This window comes from Hibiscus syriacus, unplaced genomic scaffold (genome assembly GCF_006381635.1).
Source record: "Hibiscus syriacus cultivar Baekdansim isolate YM2019G1 unplaced genomic scaffold, ASM638163v2 tig00116962_pilon, whole genome shotgun sequence".
NCBI lineage: Eukaryota > Viridiplantae > Streptophyta > Magnoliopsida > Malvales > Malvaceae > Hibiscus > Hibiscus syriacus.
In genome coordinates, this window is record NW_024063488.1 from 4,821,392 (window position 1) to 4,839,108 (window position 17,717).

The 17,717-nt window shown below is 34.5% G+C and overlaps 2 protein-coding genes, 1 long non-coding RNA gene and 3 pseudogenes across 3 annotated transcripts; 2 read left to right on the top strand and 4 right to left on the bottom strand.

Annotated features, from left to right (window-relative positions):
- Positions 1 to 5,403: 5,403 nt before the first annotated feature.
- Positions 5,404 to 7,576, top strand: LOC120190693 (annotated as a pseudogene).
- A 105-nt stretch (positions 7,577 to 7,681) lies between these two features.
- On the top strand, positions 7,682 to 8,422 carry LOC120190694. The gene is made up of 2 exons (XR_005522636.1): positions 7,682 to 7,836; positions 7,994 to 8,422. It is a non-coding gene; the product is annotated as an uncharacterized LOC120190694 (long non-coding RNA).
- Positions 8,423 to 8,440: 18 nt separating this feature from the next.
- On the bottom strand, positions 8,441 to 10,822 carry LOC120190287 (annotated as a pseudogene).
- On the bottom strand, positions 10,589 to 11,116 carry LOC120190288 (GDSL esterase/lipase 1-like). Its single transcript, XM_039193385.1, has 2 exons — positions 10,903 to 11,116; positions 10,589 to 10,821 (listed from the first exon to the last, which is right to left on the bottom strand). Exons 1-2 carry the CDS (start codon positions 11,114 to 11,116, stop codon positions 10,589 to 10,591), a joined length of 447 nt encoding a protein of 148 aa, XP_039049316.1.
- Positions 11,117 to 11,433: 317 nt separating this feature from the next.
- On the bottom strand, positions 11,434 to 12,307 carry LOC120190691 (GDSL esterase/lipase 5-like). The gene is made up of 3 exons (XM_039193742.1): positions 11,964 to 12,307; positions 11,747 to 11,868; positions 11,434 to 11,647 (listed from the first exon to the last, which is right to left on the bottom strand). Exons 1-3 carry the CDS (start codon positions 12,208 to 12,210, stop codon positions 11,642 to 11,644), a joined length of 375 nt encoding a protein of 124 aa, XP_039049673.1. The 5' UTR covers positions 12,211 to 12,307; the 3' UTR covers positions 11,434 to 11,641.
- Positions 12,308 to 12,973: 666 nt separating this feature from the next.
- Positions 12,974 to 15,398, bottom strand: LOC120190692 (annotated as a pseudogene).
- Positions 15,399 to 17,717: the final 2,319 nt, after the last annotated feature.

Sequence of the window (17,717 nt, forward strand, 5' to 3'; positions counted from 1 at the left end):
ACCGCAACATAAGTTCCAGAGGCTTCATTAGCTGAGCGCTTATCCTTCGCCAATGCTTTTACTCAAGTTCGTTTGAAATCCGATGACAATGTCACCATCTACTTGAAGTGTCTCATAAGCTAAATTTTCATTCCGGTTAAGAGATTTGAATCTCAATAACTATAATCTGGAGTATGATATATAAGAAACGATAACTTGCCTGATCAATTTCACTATCCCCATCTGTTTATTAAAACTGCATCTCTGACTTCATCCTCTGGAAAATCAAATAATAATAGTTCATCAATTGTTCTTCCTCTCTAACAACTAAACATACCGATACGTCTTTCGAGTTTCCATAACAAATAACCTGGATAATCCTCCTCCTCCACATCTCCCGCGACAGATCCATCTTTTGGCAGTAGTTCAGCCTCATCAGGTGCCCCGTACAATTTCGAGTGTCATTATTTATAAAAGAATATAATGATAGATTTATTATTATAGTTTATTTTTAAAGGAAACTAAAATATTTTAAACTAAATTTTGTGGAGCTTGTTATGTTTTTCGGTGAAACAAACATTAAATTATTGTTTAGGAGGTCAAAATATATTGAATTAAAAATTTTGAGGTCCAATATTTGTCAATAATGATTAAACACCGAAGGTGACCGAAAACAATGATAAAAACCCGTGGGCGTTAGAGATTTTGACTTTAGGATAAAATTGATATTTTATCTAAAATTTAAAGGTTAAATCAATATTTATTTAAAATTTAATAATCAAAATCTAATTATTTTTATCAACTAATCAAATTAATCAGAGTTAACGTCTCAAAAATTAAAATGTAAACTTTTTTTAATTAATGACTAAAATAAAAATAAAAATAAAAATAAAACTAAAACAAAATGACCACATCCATGATCCATGGCTTACCCTTTTTATTGACCAGTGACCAGTCGTTTGATGGATAAGCGATAACAATGAACTTTCGGTAACCGAAATCCCATGTATATCCCTGTAGTAAAAAATCCAATCAGAACCGTTGGGATTCTTAAATATTGGATCTTTGCCGTCCAATCTTCCTATAAATCTGTCATATAACCTTACTCTTTTTCTAGGGTTTTTTATTCCAGTATTCTCTGCCTCTTTTGTTTGATCAACAATCTTGGTCAATTGGAGACCTAGATGAAAGCTTCTAAAATCCAACCCATGCTTTTTTTCATGCTTGACAAGATCCGGCCGTAACCGGAATATAGATGTCCAGTAGTTTAATTTTCTCGCATTTTTTAGCATCTTCTATTACTCCTCTCTTGCCCAATTGTGGTGGGTAAAGAGGATCTGAATGATGCTTATATTAAAGTTGGGAGTTTTTTAGTTCTCTCTGAACTTATTCATTCATAGTTCTTGGAGTTCGGGAACTCGTAAATTTCTTCAATGTAGATGTCTAGTAGTTTCATTTTCTCGCATTTTGTAGCATCGGGTATTACTCATCTCTTGCTCAATTATGGTGGGTAAAGAGTATCTGAATTCTGAATGATGCTTATATTAAATTTTGGAGTTTTTTAGTTCTCTCTGAACTTATTTATTCATAGTTCTTGGAGTTCGGGAACTCCTAAATTTCTTCATTTGGTTTTGATTCATCTGTTCGTTGTGTTCTCGAGAATCTTTTTAAAAGAAAAACTGATGCAATTACATTTATGGAAATTGGCTCGGGCTTAGGTTGCAACATACTCCACGTTGCATCAAGTTTAAGACGATGATTGCATCTGGGCGTTGCCAGTTTTTAATTTCTTCAAGGAATGTTTTCATTGTTTGTTGTTTATCAATTGATTTCTTATTTATTCTTGCATAAACTTGGGGTGAAATAATTGTTTATTCTCGGAGGATGTGGAATCCCTCACCCTGTGGACATCTTCGTTGTTTCTTACATTTTCTGGAAAATTGAGACATATGAGCTGGACATGACTCAGGAGATTTGAAATACATTCATTAATCTTTTTTAAGATATAAATATATCTGTATGGAGTACGCATAATTTTGGCACTAGGATATATCTTTTACTTACCCGTGTTCCACACACTCTGATTATTGATCCGGTGGAATCTCGGTGGATAAGCAAATTTGCTTATTCTGAAACTGTTGTCGACCAAATTCCACAAGAGGTGTAAAGAGTCGATATCTACAACATATACTACGGAATACCTACACCTACTTTACAGCTAATTACTTAAATGAGGTTCTATTTGCTTATTCTGACATTCTGTTCATAGCTGAATAGAAGACAGAGAAGCCATCAGCTTAGCTGGGGAAGTACGTAGATCAATCTCCAAATACTTAAAATGCCAATGACAATGGCAAATTGTGGAACTAGAAGGAATTGAGGTTATGAAGCTACTTGCATAACGAATGTCTCGTTGCTCGAGTTTCCGGACGTTCTATGATGTTCAGTCAACGGAAACAAGTGTCGCACAATAGTAAGGCTTGGGTTGCATGTTGGTCCTCGCCGGCATTTGGGCGGACAAGGCACATATCTGAAAGTTTGAGTTCCGATTCACTATTTTGATTTCGCAGGCGTGTTTATTCTATACAATAAACAATTATAGTTTTAATTCACAATGGGATGTTGTTGTCGACATGATAACCTCTATACAAAATCATCTACCAACATCACTGCTATCATTGTAATACTACTTTTAATATTTCTATGAGAAGATTTTATCAGGTATCTAACAAATATTTTTTTCCCGGTTTTAATATTTTTTGAAAGTACAAGTCACAACTATGGTAATATATCTAGACAATATTAGAGCATCGATAATTAGGGACGGATGTAGGATTTTATGTTAAGGAAGAAATTATAAAATTTTAAGGGACGATAAACTTATAAAATTTTAAGGGACGATAAATTTATAAAATTTTACATGAACAAAAATAGATTTTTAATCGAAATTAAAAAGAAAATATAAAATTATATATATGAATTTGAAATTTTTATGGGGATGATCGCCCCACCCGTTCCTCCTATCCATGTTGATAATTACCTACGATGTTTTTCAACTAGGAATCTATTTTAAATTGGTTGCTAAATTTCAAGTTATATCTGTCCTTAGATTATAAATATTTTGTCGTTTTAACTTTTTATTAATAGGTTAATCTTATTGGTTAAAAAAATTAATTTGATAGTTTGAGTATTGATATAAAATATTTTAAGACTATATAATATAATTTAGAATAAAAATATTTAAAAATATTTAAAAATTTAAAATCAATTTAAAATAAAAACATAATTTTGTGCAATTAACTCATTTGAACATTATGAGTTAAAGAACATGGGAGCAAATTGGTGAGATATTGTTTCCATTGTATCTATTGGAGCAAGTCTAATGACTAATCATTCACGTTTTATGCTTATAATTATCTTAGATTAATCAAAAAATAAAAAATAGTTTAAATTAAATTAACAATTTATTTACTGTCAAATATAAGATCACTCAAGTAACATAAATACCTTCATGAGATTGATTTTTTATTTTTAAATTTGACAAATTTTATCAATAATAAAAAATATTTTACAACCTATTTTATAATATTAATTTAAAGACTTTCAGCCATAACAACAATCCTTCAACCACTGAGGTTACTTAATTTGTGTTAATTATTATTTATTATATTTTTATTGTATTTCAATTTATGTTATATTTTATATAATTTTTTTTTATCAATTTATAAATAGATGGTTTAGCTTTAACTTTCAATCCAATTACAAATTATTTTTTCTAAAATATTAATAAAATAATAATAATTGTTATAATTTAAATTAAATTTATCATTTTAAATATATAAAACTATTTTTATATTATAAAATAAAAAATAATTAAATAAATTTAATTTAAATAATTACATATTTTAAATTTATATTTTATAAACTCTCTAAACACATATCAGTACCGAGCAAGATACTTGCAAATCGGCGAAAACCCAGAAGTCCAGATATTATGGCCCAGAAAGCAAATGTGCTTTCCAAATCAAGTCCATTACTTTTATCTTTTGAGCTTAAAGCCCTTATTGTCTGTTCTACTTGAAATTCTTCTTTTTTTCTCCTCTCCTTTCTACCTCTTTCAGCTGTTGAGTGGAGTCGAGCTTCACACAGTTCGGTGAGTCATTCGTTAAACACTCTCCTCTCAAAAGTTCTTTCACTACTATTTCAAGTTTCTACTTTTCTAGTACCAACTTGATTTCAATCGGGTACGATCGGCATTCAGTTTCTCTCCCCCTTCATTATTTAATTTGATTTACTTATCGAGTGAGATTGGAAAGAAAAAAAAAGATAAGGGAATTTTTTCAACGTTCTCAAGTTTCTCTTCTCTCTTTCCCATCATTTTCTCATCAAACTGGTTTTCGTTCCAAATTGCCCTTCTTTCGTCTCGTGTAATTGGGTTCTTTCCAAAGATTGCCTTTTCTTTCAATGTGCACTGGTTTTGCATGATATTTAGAATTTAGCCAATTTCACTTATTCGTAGTTTATCGGAATCTATAATTACACTTTTGGAAGCTAAATCCGTGCCTTTGAAATCAGAAAAAAAATATGGGGATTGAGAGGATTAAAGAAATTGAAGCCGAGAGGCGAACCCAAAAAAAGGCCACAGGTATGTGTTCATATCTCTTTACATGCGTAAGTGCCTGTATATGTTATCTGGTTTTACTTTTACTTCATTCCAAAACATTTTCATTTGTTATATTTAATATTTACTGAATACACAGAGTACCATCTTGGTCAGCTCAAGGCAAAGATTGCAAAGCTAAGGACACAATTACTAGAGCCACCTAAATATTTCTAATTTCTTATCTAAACATGGATTGTAACCGTTTAAAATATGCATATAGTCAACGCATAGTTTTCTTCAAATTCTTTTCTTTGCCACATTTTAATGTTTGTGCATACGAATAGTGTTACAATCAATATTTATGTTTCTTTAACAATTTGAAGTGTTGAATGAAATATCAGTTTCCTGTCATTTTAACTATTTTAAATTGTTTAAGCTTTATAGCTTTGGTTTTCCACTTCTAGGTGGGTTGATCTCTTTTTACAGTAACCTATCCATATCCGGGACGGAGAGCAACATTGAGGGGGGTTAATTGTTTTATATCAAAAGAACAGGCTCTATTGAGTATTTAAATCTAAAAATTGGGAGGGGCAACAACCCCTCCCAGTCCCTTAATAGATTTTTCCCTGCCCATATCTAACATGCTCAAACCAGTTTTTCTTTTTCTTGCTGGGGTGGCTAGATATTGAATATGATATATTCTGAGCGATCCAAGTGATTATGTTGTTCATTTCCCGGCTGGTAACCTATTATAATTGCAATACTTTTTCTTTACACTTTTCATGTAATTTCCCCCCTCCTTAAAGCTGCTTTTTGAATCTATTATCAGGGTTCTAGTGGAGGTGGAGATGGTTTTGAAGTTACAAAATTTGGTCATGGACGTGTTGCGCTAATAGGATTTCCAAGGTCTGCACCTTTATCGTTCGAGTGCACATGCTCTATTTTTTAATAAGTTATTGAGAACTATTGGCAGTTCATGGGTTTGCAAAAGTAGAAGCCTGGTCTTCGGTAAGATGATTTTGGTTTTATCTCACTTACGATAAATGATGTAGTGATGATATCAGTCTACTGCCAGTACCTTCATCTTCCATTCTTCTCTAGCCTACTCACTCCATCTACTTGCACAACTATGTAGGAAAATATATGTTTTGCTTTCTGTGTAAACATGCATTTGTAAGAATATACATACTTACAGGTGTTTTTATACTCTATGTTGACATTGTTCTTTGAAAAGAGGGTTAACTATTGTGTTGTAATGCAATGCAGTGTGGGGAAATCAACCCTTTTAACCATGTTAACTGGAACACATTCAGAAGCTGCATCTTATGAGTTTACACTTACATGTATTCCTGGTATCATACATTACAATGATACTAAGATTCAACTGCTGGATCTTCCTGGAATTATCGAAGGTGCTTCTGAAGGCAAAGGACGTGGGAGGCAGGTGAAATTTTTGCAGCTTCTAATTTTACCCGGTGATATGTGTTGTCATTTCTTGGTATAAAACTATCGTTGCCAAGTGAGGTATCTGTTAAAAGTTAGCTGAATGTTGTTTGATTAAATGCTTAATGTTTTTCGTGGTGAGTACACGTGGAAAATGATAATATTACATCTCTTTTTTTTCTTTCTGTTCGTACCTATGATTTGTTCTCTCCATTCTTATTGCTTAGTTTAGTTGAATAGTTTCTTGAATTTGAGATTACTTGTAAAACTGTTCACTTATCAGGTTATTGCTGTTGCGAAGTCATCAGATCTTGTACTTATGGTTCTTGATGCCTCTAAAGTAAGAATCTATATAATAGTAGTTTTTTCTATTCAAGATTTTTTAGGAGACTTCTCTTGCCTTGTGCCTGTGTAATCTAATATGAAAACCCCAGAGTGAGGGTCATCGCCAAATATTAACCAAGGAACTGGAAGCGTGGGTTTGCGTTTAAACAAGAGACCGCCTCAAGTAAGTTCATTGCTAACATTGTCTATGTGGATCATTATTAATACATTAGGCATCTCTATGTTTTAAAATATCATTTAGTTGTTTGCCTAAAGAAAAATGAATAATTTTCTTATCACAACGGTTTAACATTAACTAGTTCAAATTGTATAAAAGTTCTGATTTTTTATTATAATTATTATAAATTTTCAATTCTGCATTACTGATGTGTCCTTCATTTTGGGTTTCTTGCAGATATTTCAAAAAAAAAAAAAACTGGAGGCATCTCTTTCAACAGTACATTACCTTTAACTCATGTGGATGAGAAACTCTGTTATCAATTTTACATGAATACAAGATTCACAATGCGGAGGTATGGAGTCTTGTAACGATTAAACTTCTCATTTGATTTATCAATTCTTTCAAATGGTGTTTTCTTACTTATTCTGACATATTCCTGATGTACACTTTCAGGTTCTATTTCGTGAGGATGCCACAGTGGATGATCTTATAGATGTCATCGAAGGAAACCGCAAATACATTAGTGTGTATGTGTACAACAAGATAGATGTCATCGGTATTGATGATGTGGATAAGTTAGCCCGGCAACCTAATTCTGTTGTAATAAGCTGCAATCTGAAGGCATGTTTTATCTTTTTTTTAAATGTTAATGGCTTTTTGGCAATATTAAATATGGAATGGAAGTTAAAGAGTATGTTAATAGTTTTAAAATGCAAGAATCTTCAGTGCCATTATAACACAATGACATTTGATACTATCTGATAATTTATTTTTGTCTTCATGTTTTATTAAGTTCCATGATCATTCCCTGTTAAAATGAAAGTAAAATGCTGTCTACAATACATCAATGCCGACAGTTGCAGACATATATTACTTGTCAGTTTCATACTTGATGTAATTTGAACATGACAATATGCCTGTCGCTTGTGCAGCTGAATTTAGATAAGATTACTTTCAAAGATGTGGGAAGAGATGGGGCTTGTTCGAGTATATACAAAGCCACAAGGGCAGCAACCTGATTTCAGTGATCCTGTGGTTTTCTGCTGTACGCATATGTTTCGTCGTTTTTCACCTCTAATATTATGTACTGTTAGATTGATGTTGGAAGTTTGCTGACTAATTTTTCTTGGCATGAGATAGGATCGGGGTGCTCGGTGGAAGATTTCTGCATCACATTCATAGGAGTTTGATAAAGGATGTCAAATACGTTCTGGTCTGGGGCACAAGTGCAAGGCACTACCCTCAACATTGTGGCCTTAGCCAAGCTCTGCAGGATGAAGATGTTGTTCAGATTGTCAAGAAAAAGGTATAAACTGTAAAAAACTCAGTTCGTAGTTCTGATTGTTCTGAATGACTTTGCAATTTCATTCCAACAATTTAAGAACTTGCTTTGGCTGGGGGCAAGGGCAAGTGTATTTTTAATGAAACATGAAATTGAACAATATGAATATGGACTTTTCCAGGAAAAAGACGAAGGAGGGAGAGGCCGCTTCAAATCACATTCGACAGCCCCTGCACGGATCTCTGATAGAGAGAAAAAGGCTCCATTGAAGACCTAACATGAGAAAAGCTGTCAGCATGAAGTATTAAGGGTTACCTTTTTTTTCTGTTGTATTTTAAGCAATATAATCTATTTCCATTTAAGTAGCTGTATTTCAATGTACTTGGATACAAATTTTTGTCTTTTACACTACAAATCCAGTTCTGTGAAAGAAAATTTGACTATCTTCAGACAAGAAGGCAGAGGCTGTAAGCTTCGAATGGGATTTGTCTTGTATTCTGTTATTGTGTTATAAAGACTAGGGAAATCTCTGCAAGAACTAGTGTCTTGTTGCTGGGAGGCTTATTTATTTAAACAACTAACAAGTAATTACGCTAGATGATATTGGATCAAATCAATGATCCACGCTTCAAATAATGCTTTCAGGTTGTAACTTGTAAGGCCTCGTCTCGTAATAAAGGCTATTCAGCTCCCGCATAAGCCTTGCAATCTGCTTGGTGGCCTCCTCAGAAAATTGGTTACCGTCAAAAGAATAAATATTCTGGAGGATAATTCTTTTTTTTTTTTTTTTTGCCATACCACGGTTTGGAATACCTCTTTAGGACCACTTCCACAACATGCCATTTCTTCTTCCCTGAAACCTTAAAAGAGAAGAGAAAAGCAAAACAAACATCTAGACTAGAATATGCTTCGTTTTCTTTTCATAATAATATATTTAGGTCGAGATTGTGAATATATTTTCGATCTCTTCGATTTTTATGAATCATTGATGCTATTTTGTTTATGTAAAAGTCACAAACTCGCAGTAAAAAAATGTATGTAATAAGATAGCCCGATGCATATCGTATTTTTGGGATTGTTAGTCCTTTCACTGAAAGAAAAGTTCAAACTATGCATGGAGTATTTAAATTCTACTAGTTTCATGTACATCTGTTCCGGAGCTTCACGCAGAGCTGCATCGTGCAGTTTTGGGAGTTCATTCGCTTGTTCAAAGCAGAAACCGTTATTTCCAGGAGCACGTGCTTTCAGGAATGGGATACATCCCAATGACACCATGTTTAGAAACCCAAGTTTCCTTCCTCCTTTCTTATGTGTTTCCCGGAACATCATCAAAATCAGATATACGCGGAATTGGTTCATGAATCTTAGCAGCCATAACTGGAAGGGAATGCTTGAAGTACATGGAAACTTACTTTGATAGTCTCAGTTAGATTGTTATTCACCATTCCAACATATTATTGTTTGGAGATGCATTCAAGTAAAATGGAGTTAAAGATGGAAGGTGATATGTAATCATTGGCTCCAATGTTAAATCAAATCAGTTTTGGGAGAGGACATGGTTTCTGCATCGCCTAGTTCCTGTCTCAACACCTTTGCCACCTTCTTGAAATAACTCAAGTGAGTTTTCAAATCTATTACCCGGATTTGAATTAAGACAGCAATTTGTAAATGATCAAGAAACCAATACCCATTAAGAACCAGAGAAATTGAAATATATAGAACAAATTTGAAGACATCCTGGCCTATATTAAGATTATTTATTGTTTAAGCATTTAGAGATGACTATCCAACTCAGTTGGTAGAGCATAAGGTTTTTAACCTTGAGGTCATGGGGAGTCTCACGGAAGGTATTTCATAATTCGGAGGTCTTCTATGGAAGTTGCTCTCAACCTAGTGTTGGGGGCACAGCTACTTATCTCCCCTTACCCCATTATATGGAACAAGGGACAATCATTTTTTTATTGTTTAAGCATTAGCAATTAGCAATTAGCCGTACGAATCCTTGATAAGTTTCAGACAAAGCACCGGCTCCAGCTGAAGCAAAGTTGACCTCATGAGTAAATTGATGATTCCCAGGTTGAAAATATGGTGGAATAAATGGTATTTTTGCATTCTCGGCTGCAAGAAGAATTGGCGAGAACACTAAGAACACACTCTTACTTTCACTAGAAAAGGGGAAAATGAGTAATTTTGTGTTCCCCCGATAAAGTCTGGAATTAAACATCCAGAAAACCTTCCAGTGGGGTACTTGAAGAAGGTTTCACCATATGAAAAATTTGCCCGCACTAGTGTCTTTAGTTATTTTTTTCCCGGACCAAGAATACCCGAAGACAGAGAAGGGGACATCTATTTTTTTTTGGCAGACTACGGCTGCATACGAGGTTGATAAAACTTGCAGTAAAAAGAAAAGAAAGAAACACAAACAACCTTAACCTCGCCATTCTTATGTCACACTCCTTATTTGCATGAATTTATATAAGTTGCCTGCTTCCTACACGAAGGACGATTCAGTCCTATGAGATGCTACAAATTTCCTTGTTACTTTGGCAGAATGTGGTGTAAATTTGTAAGAAAAAAGGGGGGAGCAAGTTAATTACTCTCAAACCATTGGTTATTCTAAGCTTTAAAGGGATTTATTCTCTTCTACACATTATAAAATCTCTACAAAAACAAGTAGCTTCTGTTTCTTGGCAGAAAGTTTCACATTTCAGCACTTCTTCTAAGGCTTTGTTTATTGGAACACGAACAGAACTATGTTGAGATGATGATATTTGGATCAAATCAATGATGCTTGAAACAATGCTTTCAGATGTAAGGCCCCGTAATAGTGGGTGTTCCACTCCCACATGAGCTTCGCATCTGCTCGTTGGCCTTGTCGGAAAGATGGCCGGGAGTCGAAGAACACATATTCACTAGGATCTGAACATAATTCATATTCTGTCACAACCCTCCTCCCGCCGCAGCTGTCAATTCCTCGTATGGACCGCTTCCCAAACATGCTATACTTTTCTTGAAAAGAAAACATATGTAACTTGCGTTTCGGGGGCCATTGATAAGTACTAAAATAACATCAAATGGCTTGATGCATACCATATTTATGGGGATTGTTCTGCCTTTCACCAAAAGAAATATTCAAATAATGCATGGAGTATTTAAATCCATCTAGTTTGATCTCCAACTCTTCAAGGGCTTTAGGCAGAGCTGCATCGTTCAGTTTAGCGAGTTCATTAACAGGTTCGAAGCAGGAACCGTTATTATTTCCAGGTACAAGTACTTTCAGGGATGGTATAGCCCAATGACCCATGTTCAGAACCCAAATTTCCTTCCCACTCTTATGTATTCCCTGTAACATCATCGAAATTAGATATACATGGAGTGGTTCATGAATCTTAGCATCTATAACTAGAACACTTGAAGTATATTAAACTTACTTCGATGGTCTCGGTTAGATTGCCGATTACCATTCCGACATATTCTTTTTGGAGAAGGTTTCAAGTACCGTGGAGTTTGAGGTGAAAGGTAATATGTAATCATTGGCTCCGACGTTGAATAATATACGGCTCTGAGAAGAAGGCCATGGCTTCTGCATCACCTAGTTCCTGGCTCAGCAGCTTTGCCACTTTCTTGAAATAACGTAATTCCGACATATTCTTGTTGGAGAAGGTTTCAAGTACCGTGGAGTTTGAGGTGAAAGGTAATATGTAATCATTGGCTCCGACGTTGAATAAATATACGGCTCTGGAGAAGAAGGCCATGGCTTCTGCATCACCTAGTTCCTGGCTCAGCAGCTTTGCCACTTTCTTGAAATAACGTAACTGAGTCTTCAAATCTACACCTGGATTTCAACTGAATCAGCAACTTGTAAATGATGAAGAAACCAATGTCCAACAAGAACCTCAGAAATTTTTTGTTAAGCATTAGGAATTAGCCATACAAATCCTTGAAAAGTTTCAGACAAAGCACCAGCTCCAGCTGAAGCAAAGTTGGCCCCGTAAATAAACTGATGATTCCCAGGTTGAAGATACGGAGGAATTAGCGGTAAATTTGCATACATGGCTGCAAGAAGAATTAACCAAAACACTAAGACACTCTCATAATTTAACTACAAGAAGGCAAAAAAAAAAGAAAAGATTGAGAAATTTGTGTTATACCAATGAAGTCGGAGATTAAACGACCGTCAGAAAACCTCCCAGTGGGGTGGTTGAAGAAGGTTTCACCATATGGATAAAAATTTGCTCGACCAATCGTGCCAACGTAGTTATTATTTCCAGGATCAAAGAGTGAATCACCGAAGACAAACAAGGCGGCATGATGCTTTTGCAGACTACGGCTGCATACGAGGTTGATGGAACTTGCAGTGATAAGAAAGCAACACAGGAACACCCTTAAACTGGCCATTCTTTATGTCGTACGGTTGGATTTTCCTTCAATCACTCGAAGAACACACAGAACAGGTAAAGGAAATAATGAAGAAACAAGACAATTCAACTAAACCAGTCGAGCAACACTGTCGTATCAGTGTAAAAAACAATACTAACTAATACAACACGATAGCCACATAATTAAACACGCACTCCTTACAGTTTGCATGACATATAGTTGTCTGCTTCCTATGAAGGAAGATTCAATCCTCTGATATGCTAGAAATTTCCCCGCAACTGCAAATTAATTCTTATCACTGGCTTTTGATTTTTCAATTCTTACAGTTCTTCGCCGACAAAAAAAAATTGAACTTTCTATTTGGCTGACTTTTCAATTCTGATAATCAAATTTACCCTCGTCTTTAATAGTCAAGAGTTGCAACTCCCAAAATTATCCAAAGTTAGGCACCGAATCAGCGTCTGGAGGCTTCCATTGTTTTGGCTTAATTGTATATTTGATCCTTGTTTATTCTAAAATTACTTAAATTAATCCAGATCCCTTTAAATTTTCTAGTTCCACATGATTTAGTCAAGAATATGCTCGTTTGCATAGTAGATCCAAAGCCCTGCCTCCCCTAAAATGGTTAAATTTGAGTTTATCCCTTTAAAATTTAAATAATGTTAAAAGTATATTTTGACCCTCCAAAATATAAAAATTCAATTTGGTCCATTTAAAAATTAACCAATGGAGGGGGGGGAAAGGTGAATTGGGCAAAGAACTAAGAAAAGAATGAAAAATACTTACCAAAGTGACCATTTAATTGATGAAATGAACTTAATGCTATATATATAGAATCATAGTATGTACCATATCCAAAATTTGCATTAATAAATTTGAAATAGGTTCTTCATATTGTAAGGACCAACGTCATGAGAAATGCTAGTTTCTCCACCCCACATTTGATCTGCCAATTGTTTATAGATCCTCTCGGTGAGATGGAAAGAGTCCCAAAACACATACTCTTTGGGATTCTTACAAAGTTGAAATTCCTTCACCGTCCTTTCCCCCCCCCAGCTGAATACTCCTCCATATTGCCCACTTCACAACATGCTGTCTCCCCTTCCTTGAAACCTTCATTACACAATAAAATATTTTCCACCCAATGTTAATTGCAATTCTCTATATTTCTTTTAGGTCGATAAGAATTTTTTTCTCGGGAAACAAACATGTAGTTCCATTTCCATATTTGGCAGTGTCTTTATATACTGTGAAATGCATGCAGTCCAAATCAAATTATCATAGTGAAAAAAAATTACTCGGCTCTTTACGAAGAAACTTTAGAAAAGGTTTCCAATTAAGCTGGCTTGGCAAGATCTCGAGGTTTCAAATAAGCTGCTAAATTATGCCTTTTTACCTTTTGACCATCATCATATCATTTAGAAAAGGTTCAAATTTTAAAATATAATTATGAAAACCATATCTTTATGTTAATTAATGGTCCCCCTACGGTGTCAAGTTCATTAAAAAAACCAGGGTAAAAACCATAGTTAGTAATGAGAACATCTTTTAATTTGCTTGTTACCGTACGTACCATATGTAAAAGGATGTTTCATTCTTTGCCTGAGATTACTGTTGAAGTCAAAAAGTGAATACTTGAAACCCTTGAATCGTTCTTCTAGCTCAAGTAGGAGCTTCGAAAGAGCTTTGTTATGTAAGTTGCAAGTCTCGTTGCTTCCTCCAAGCAGCTTCCATTGTTCTCGGACTGGATTATCCTCATCCCCGGAAACAACCTAGTTCCGGTAAGTTGATGAACGCAAATTTCAGACCTCCTATTCTATATATTCCTGTCAATTCAAACATCAAATATTTTACACATTTTAAAACGTATACAATCATTTTTAAAAGACGACAAATATATATCATCTCGCGGTTTAAGCTAAACATGTGCAATTGAGACAGGAAAGAAAGAATGGGTTACTTGAATGACTGTTGTAAGGTTGCCGATGACCATCCCAACATAAGTGGAGTGATTGTAGTTGTTTAAGATAGTGGAATTGGTCAAGAAAGGGCTCATGTAATCATTGCTTCCGATGCTAAACAAGTGTACAGCTCTTGATATTGTTGCCTGCCCTTCATCCTTCCCTAATTCAGTCTAAACCACCTCGCTACCCTCTTGTAGTTGCTTAGCTGTGTTTTAAGGTCGATGACCTGAAAATTGAGTAACCCAATTCACAAAACAAAAAAAGACAGAAAAATATATTTTGTTTTCTCTCACAAATTCCATGGCCGTTCCTTTGACACATCATTGAGCCTCTAAGCTAGTCTCCAAGTTGAAATTTTGTTTGTTTGATGTTTTTGGTGAAGATTGGACAGGGTACCAATAAGTTTCTTTGGGCCTCACCCACATGATGTTTGACAAATCGAAGGATATACATTAGTGGACCCTAAGCCAGTTGGTGCATCCAGCCAATTAAAGTGGCTACCTCAGTTACCATCCAATCAAATTATAAAGTATTATTCATTTTAAATCCAAAATTTTAATAGTTGAATATACGTAAATGTAAGATTCCCATATGCAATTTGGTTTGAACAATATGAATTTTAAAGAACGAAAAAACAAGTTTGAGGAAGAAGATAAGACGTACAAATCCTTGAAACGTCTGGGCAAGAGCACCAGCTCCAGAAGAAGCAAAATTGACCCCATGGTAATATCGTCGAAAACCAGGTTGCAGAAATGGCGGAATCAAAGGCAACTTTGCACGTTTAGCTACAATACAAAACAACACATAATCTATGAAAATATATACAACTATGATGAGACCAGAAAGAAGATCATGTTAGGCAAAAAGAATATGTGTTGGTTAACCAAACAACAACAACAAAAAAATCGATATTCTCACCAATAAAGTCGGGCATCAAACGTCCATCGGAGAACCTGCCGGTAGAACTTGAAATAAGTGAGACCGTAAGGCCAAAAATTAGCTTGGGTCAAGAGTCGAGGTGTTTATGTAGTTGTTGTTCCCAGCATCCAGAAATGAATCACCGAAGATGAAGAAAGGCACGTGCTTCTTTCCAAGCTGCTGCGCCTGTGATTTCCCTCTGCAACATGTTGCATTAATGAAGAAAACGTGGAAGATGAAGAAGAAGAAGGAGCTAAGTCTCGCCATGGTTTAACTTCTCCTCTATGGCTTCGTTAATCCCTCAGTTTCCCTCTTGAAACATATCGACTTTGTCCCCATCTGACATGTGAAAATGACTAAACCACGTATATACGTGAGTTAGCAATGGTGGACCAAAAGTTCCAGTACCTCTATTTGCATTTGATTAATAGTGTGGACAAATTTTTTATTGAGTTTGACCAATAGGCAAAAAGCAAAAGCTTCTGCCGCATTTATATCGGTCAATTAATTTTGATTTACTAAATTTTAAAAGAAAACACGAAAATTTCACAGTTTAAAAGGAAACAAAAGCTAAAACAAAACTTCACATTATGATCATGATTTTGTACTTTATGAATTATGAGGTAAAAAAGAAAAAGAAAATAATTGACGGTTTTTTTAATTAAAAAAAAAGATGCCAGCGTGGATTTTTGACTAATGAATTATGAAAGTATTTAATAGCTTGATTAAAGTGATGTTCGAGCTAGTCGTGTTTATACATGGTTTGGGATTGTTAAATTAAACAAAGTCTTCGGTTTATTTATTAATATAAGACTATAGAACAAATCAAATCTTTATTTTAAGTTGCCAAATGAAATGATAAAGTCAATATTTTTATATCAAGATATCAAAATAATTATATAATTTTAAAATATTAAAATATTTTTTATTTTAAAAATTATTTTTAAAGGGGTTAAAATGTAACTTTATTGGGCCAAAACCACTTCAAGCCCGCTTTGAATCTGTCACTATTATGCTGAAGCTGATCCACAATGAAACCATCTCCCGGATTTCATCTTAAAAGGTAATCCGTTTTCCAAGTCCAAGGCGAGAGACAGAAATCAAAACCTAAACTGAATTTGTCTTGGATTATAAATTGAATTTTCCCAATTTTAATTTATATTGTGTTTATCATGACTCAATTAGACAATTATTTAATTAAAAAAATAAAAATATATTTCTAAATGGTAATAATTATCGTTAGAATGCTAGTATTTTTCATAATTTTATATAATTTTAAATCAAATAATTACAATTGATATGATATTTTATAAATATACTTTTATATGAATTTTTTTATATAATATAGTTTTTTTTATCAAGACTTTAAAATTAAAATCCAAGACTCAATTAAAGCTCCTTATAAAAGTAAAGTCAAGCTCGTAAATTACTTTTCGCGATTACAATTTCTTATTCGATTCTTTCAATCTGCTCGACATTTTTGTTGGTTTAATATAACATTATACATATTATCTAAATCTTCTATATTCTGATAAAAATGTATATAGATGTACTTTTTAGAAGGAAAAGACGAACTTTCTTTCAATAAAGCTTCCGATTTCCTTTATAGGTAGATAGCCAAGCAACATTTCTTGATGAAGGATATGGAATCATTGGAGAAAGATGCCTGCAAAGTCCAGTAATTCTTTTTACAAAAATGCATCAAAGACGCTTCATGGTTAATTGAGGTAAACTGGGGAAACACTTGAGATGTGAAAAATGAAACTTACAAGGACTTCTTTAGTTTTTGTTTATGTTAACTTCATTTAAGAATGCCAAGTCTCTATACTCGAAATTCATGTCACAATCCAGGGCAAACTGTAACAGAATCACACTATATTTAAGCTCAAACTGGGAATTCATGTCCGGGGAATTCATGTCACAATCGGTGCCTTGAGAAACAAGGAATTCGGAAAGTAAATGATCATCCACGTGAAAAGCAAAATTACAAACCTTGATCTTTGGCAGGGTGATGCGTAAAAATGGAGGTTCACTTTTATGTCACCTGATAGCTCATTGGAACAATGTTCTGCCCCTGCTGGTCTTGCAACCAACCCCCACTCAAAACGCGGCTGACATTCACCAAGGAATTAAAACCCTTGTTGTCAACTGACCATTTTTACTATGAGCAGGTTGAAAGAACCCGTGGAACTCGAAGAACCGCCATCGGGAGTCCTTCGAGTAGAGTTGAAGCCTCGAAGGGCTGAATATTAGGCTGATCTTGTTAGGATTGGTAGCGTTTAAGACCAAAGATGCAACAGCAAGACAAACGGGTTGATTTGAATAACATTCAACTGGTATGCATCTAATGTTATGGTTCGGACCGAAAAAGCGGCTTCTGAGGCTTCAAAACGAATACGACCATCAATCCACCCAGGCCGACAGTGGAGACTATGACTAGAACATAATAGAGAGAAAGAAACAACATCTCCTGAGGAACGCTCTTGTTTCATAGGTTGCCGGAGAGGTAACAACCCGGTGTGCATTGGTGCATGCATGATAAAACCTTCATTTTGGAATTATGTCAAACTTAATCAAACAGTTTAAATTGATTTAACGTTTTGTTTATTGTAGCTGCTTCATGATTAAGAAGGAATTCGATGT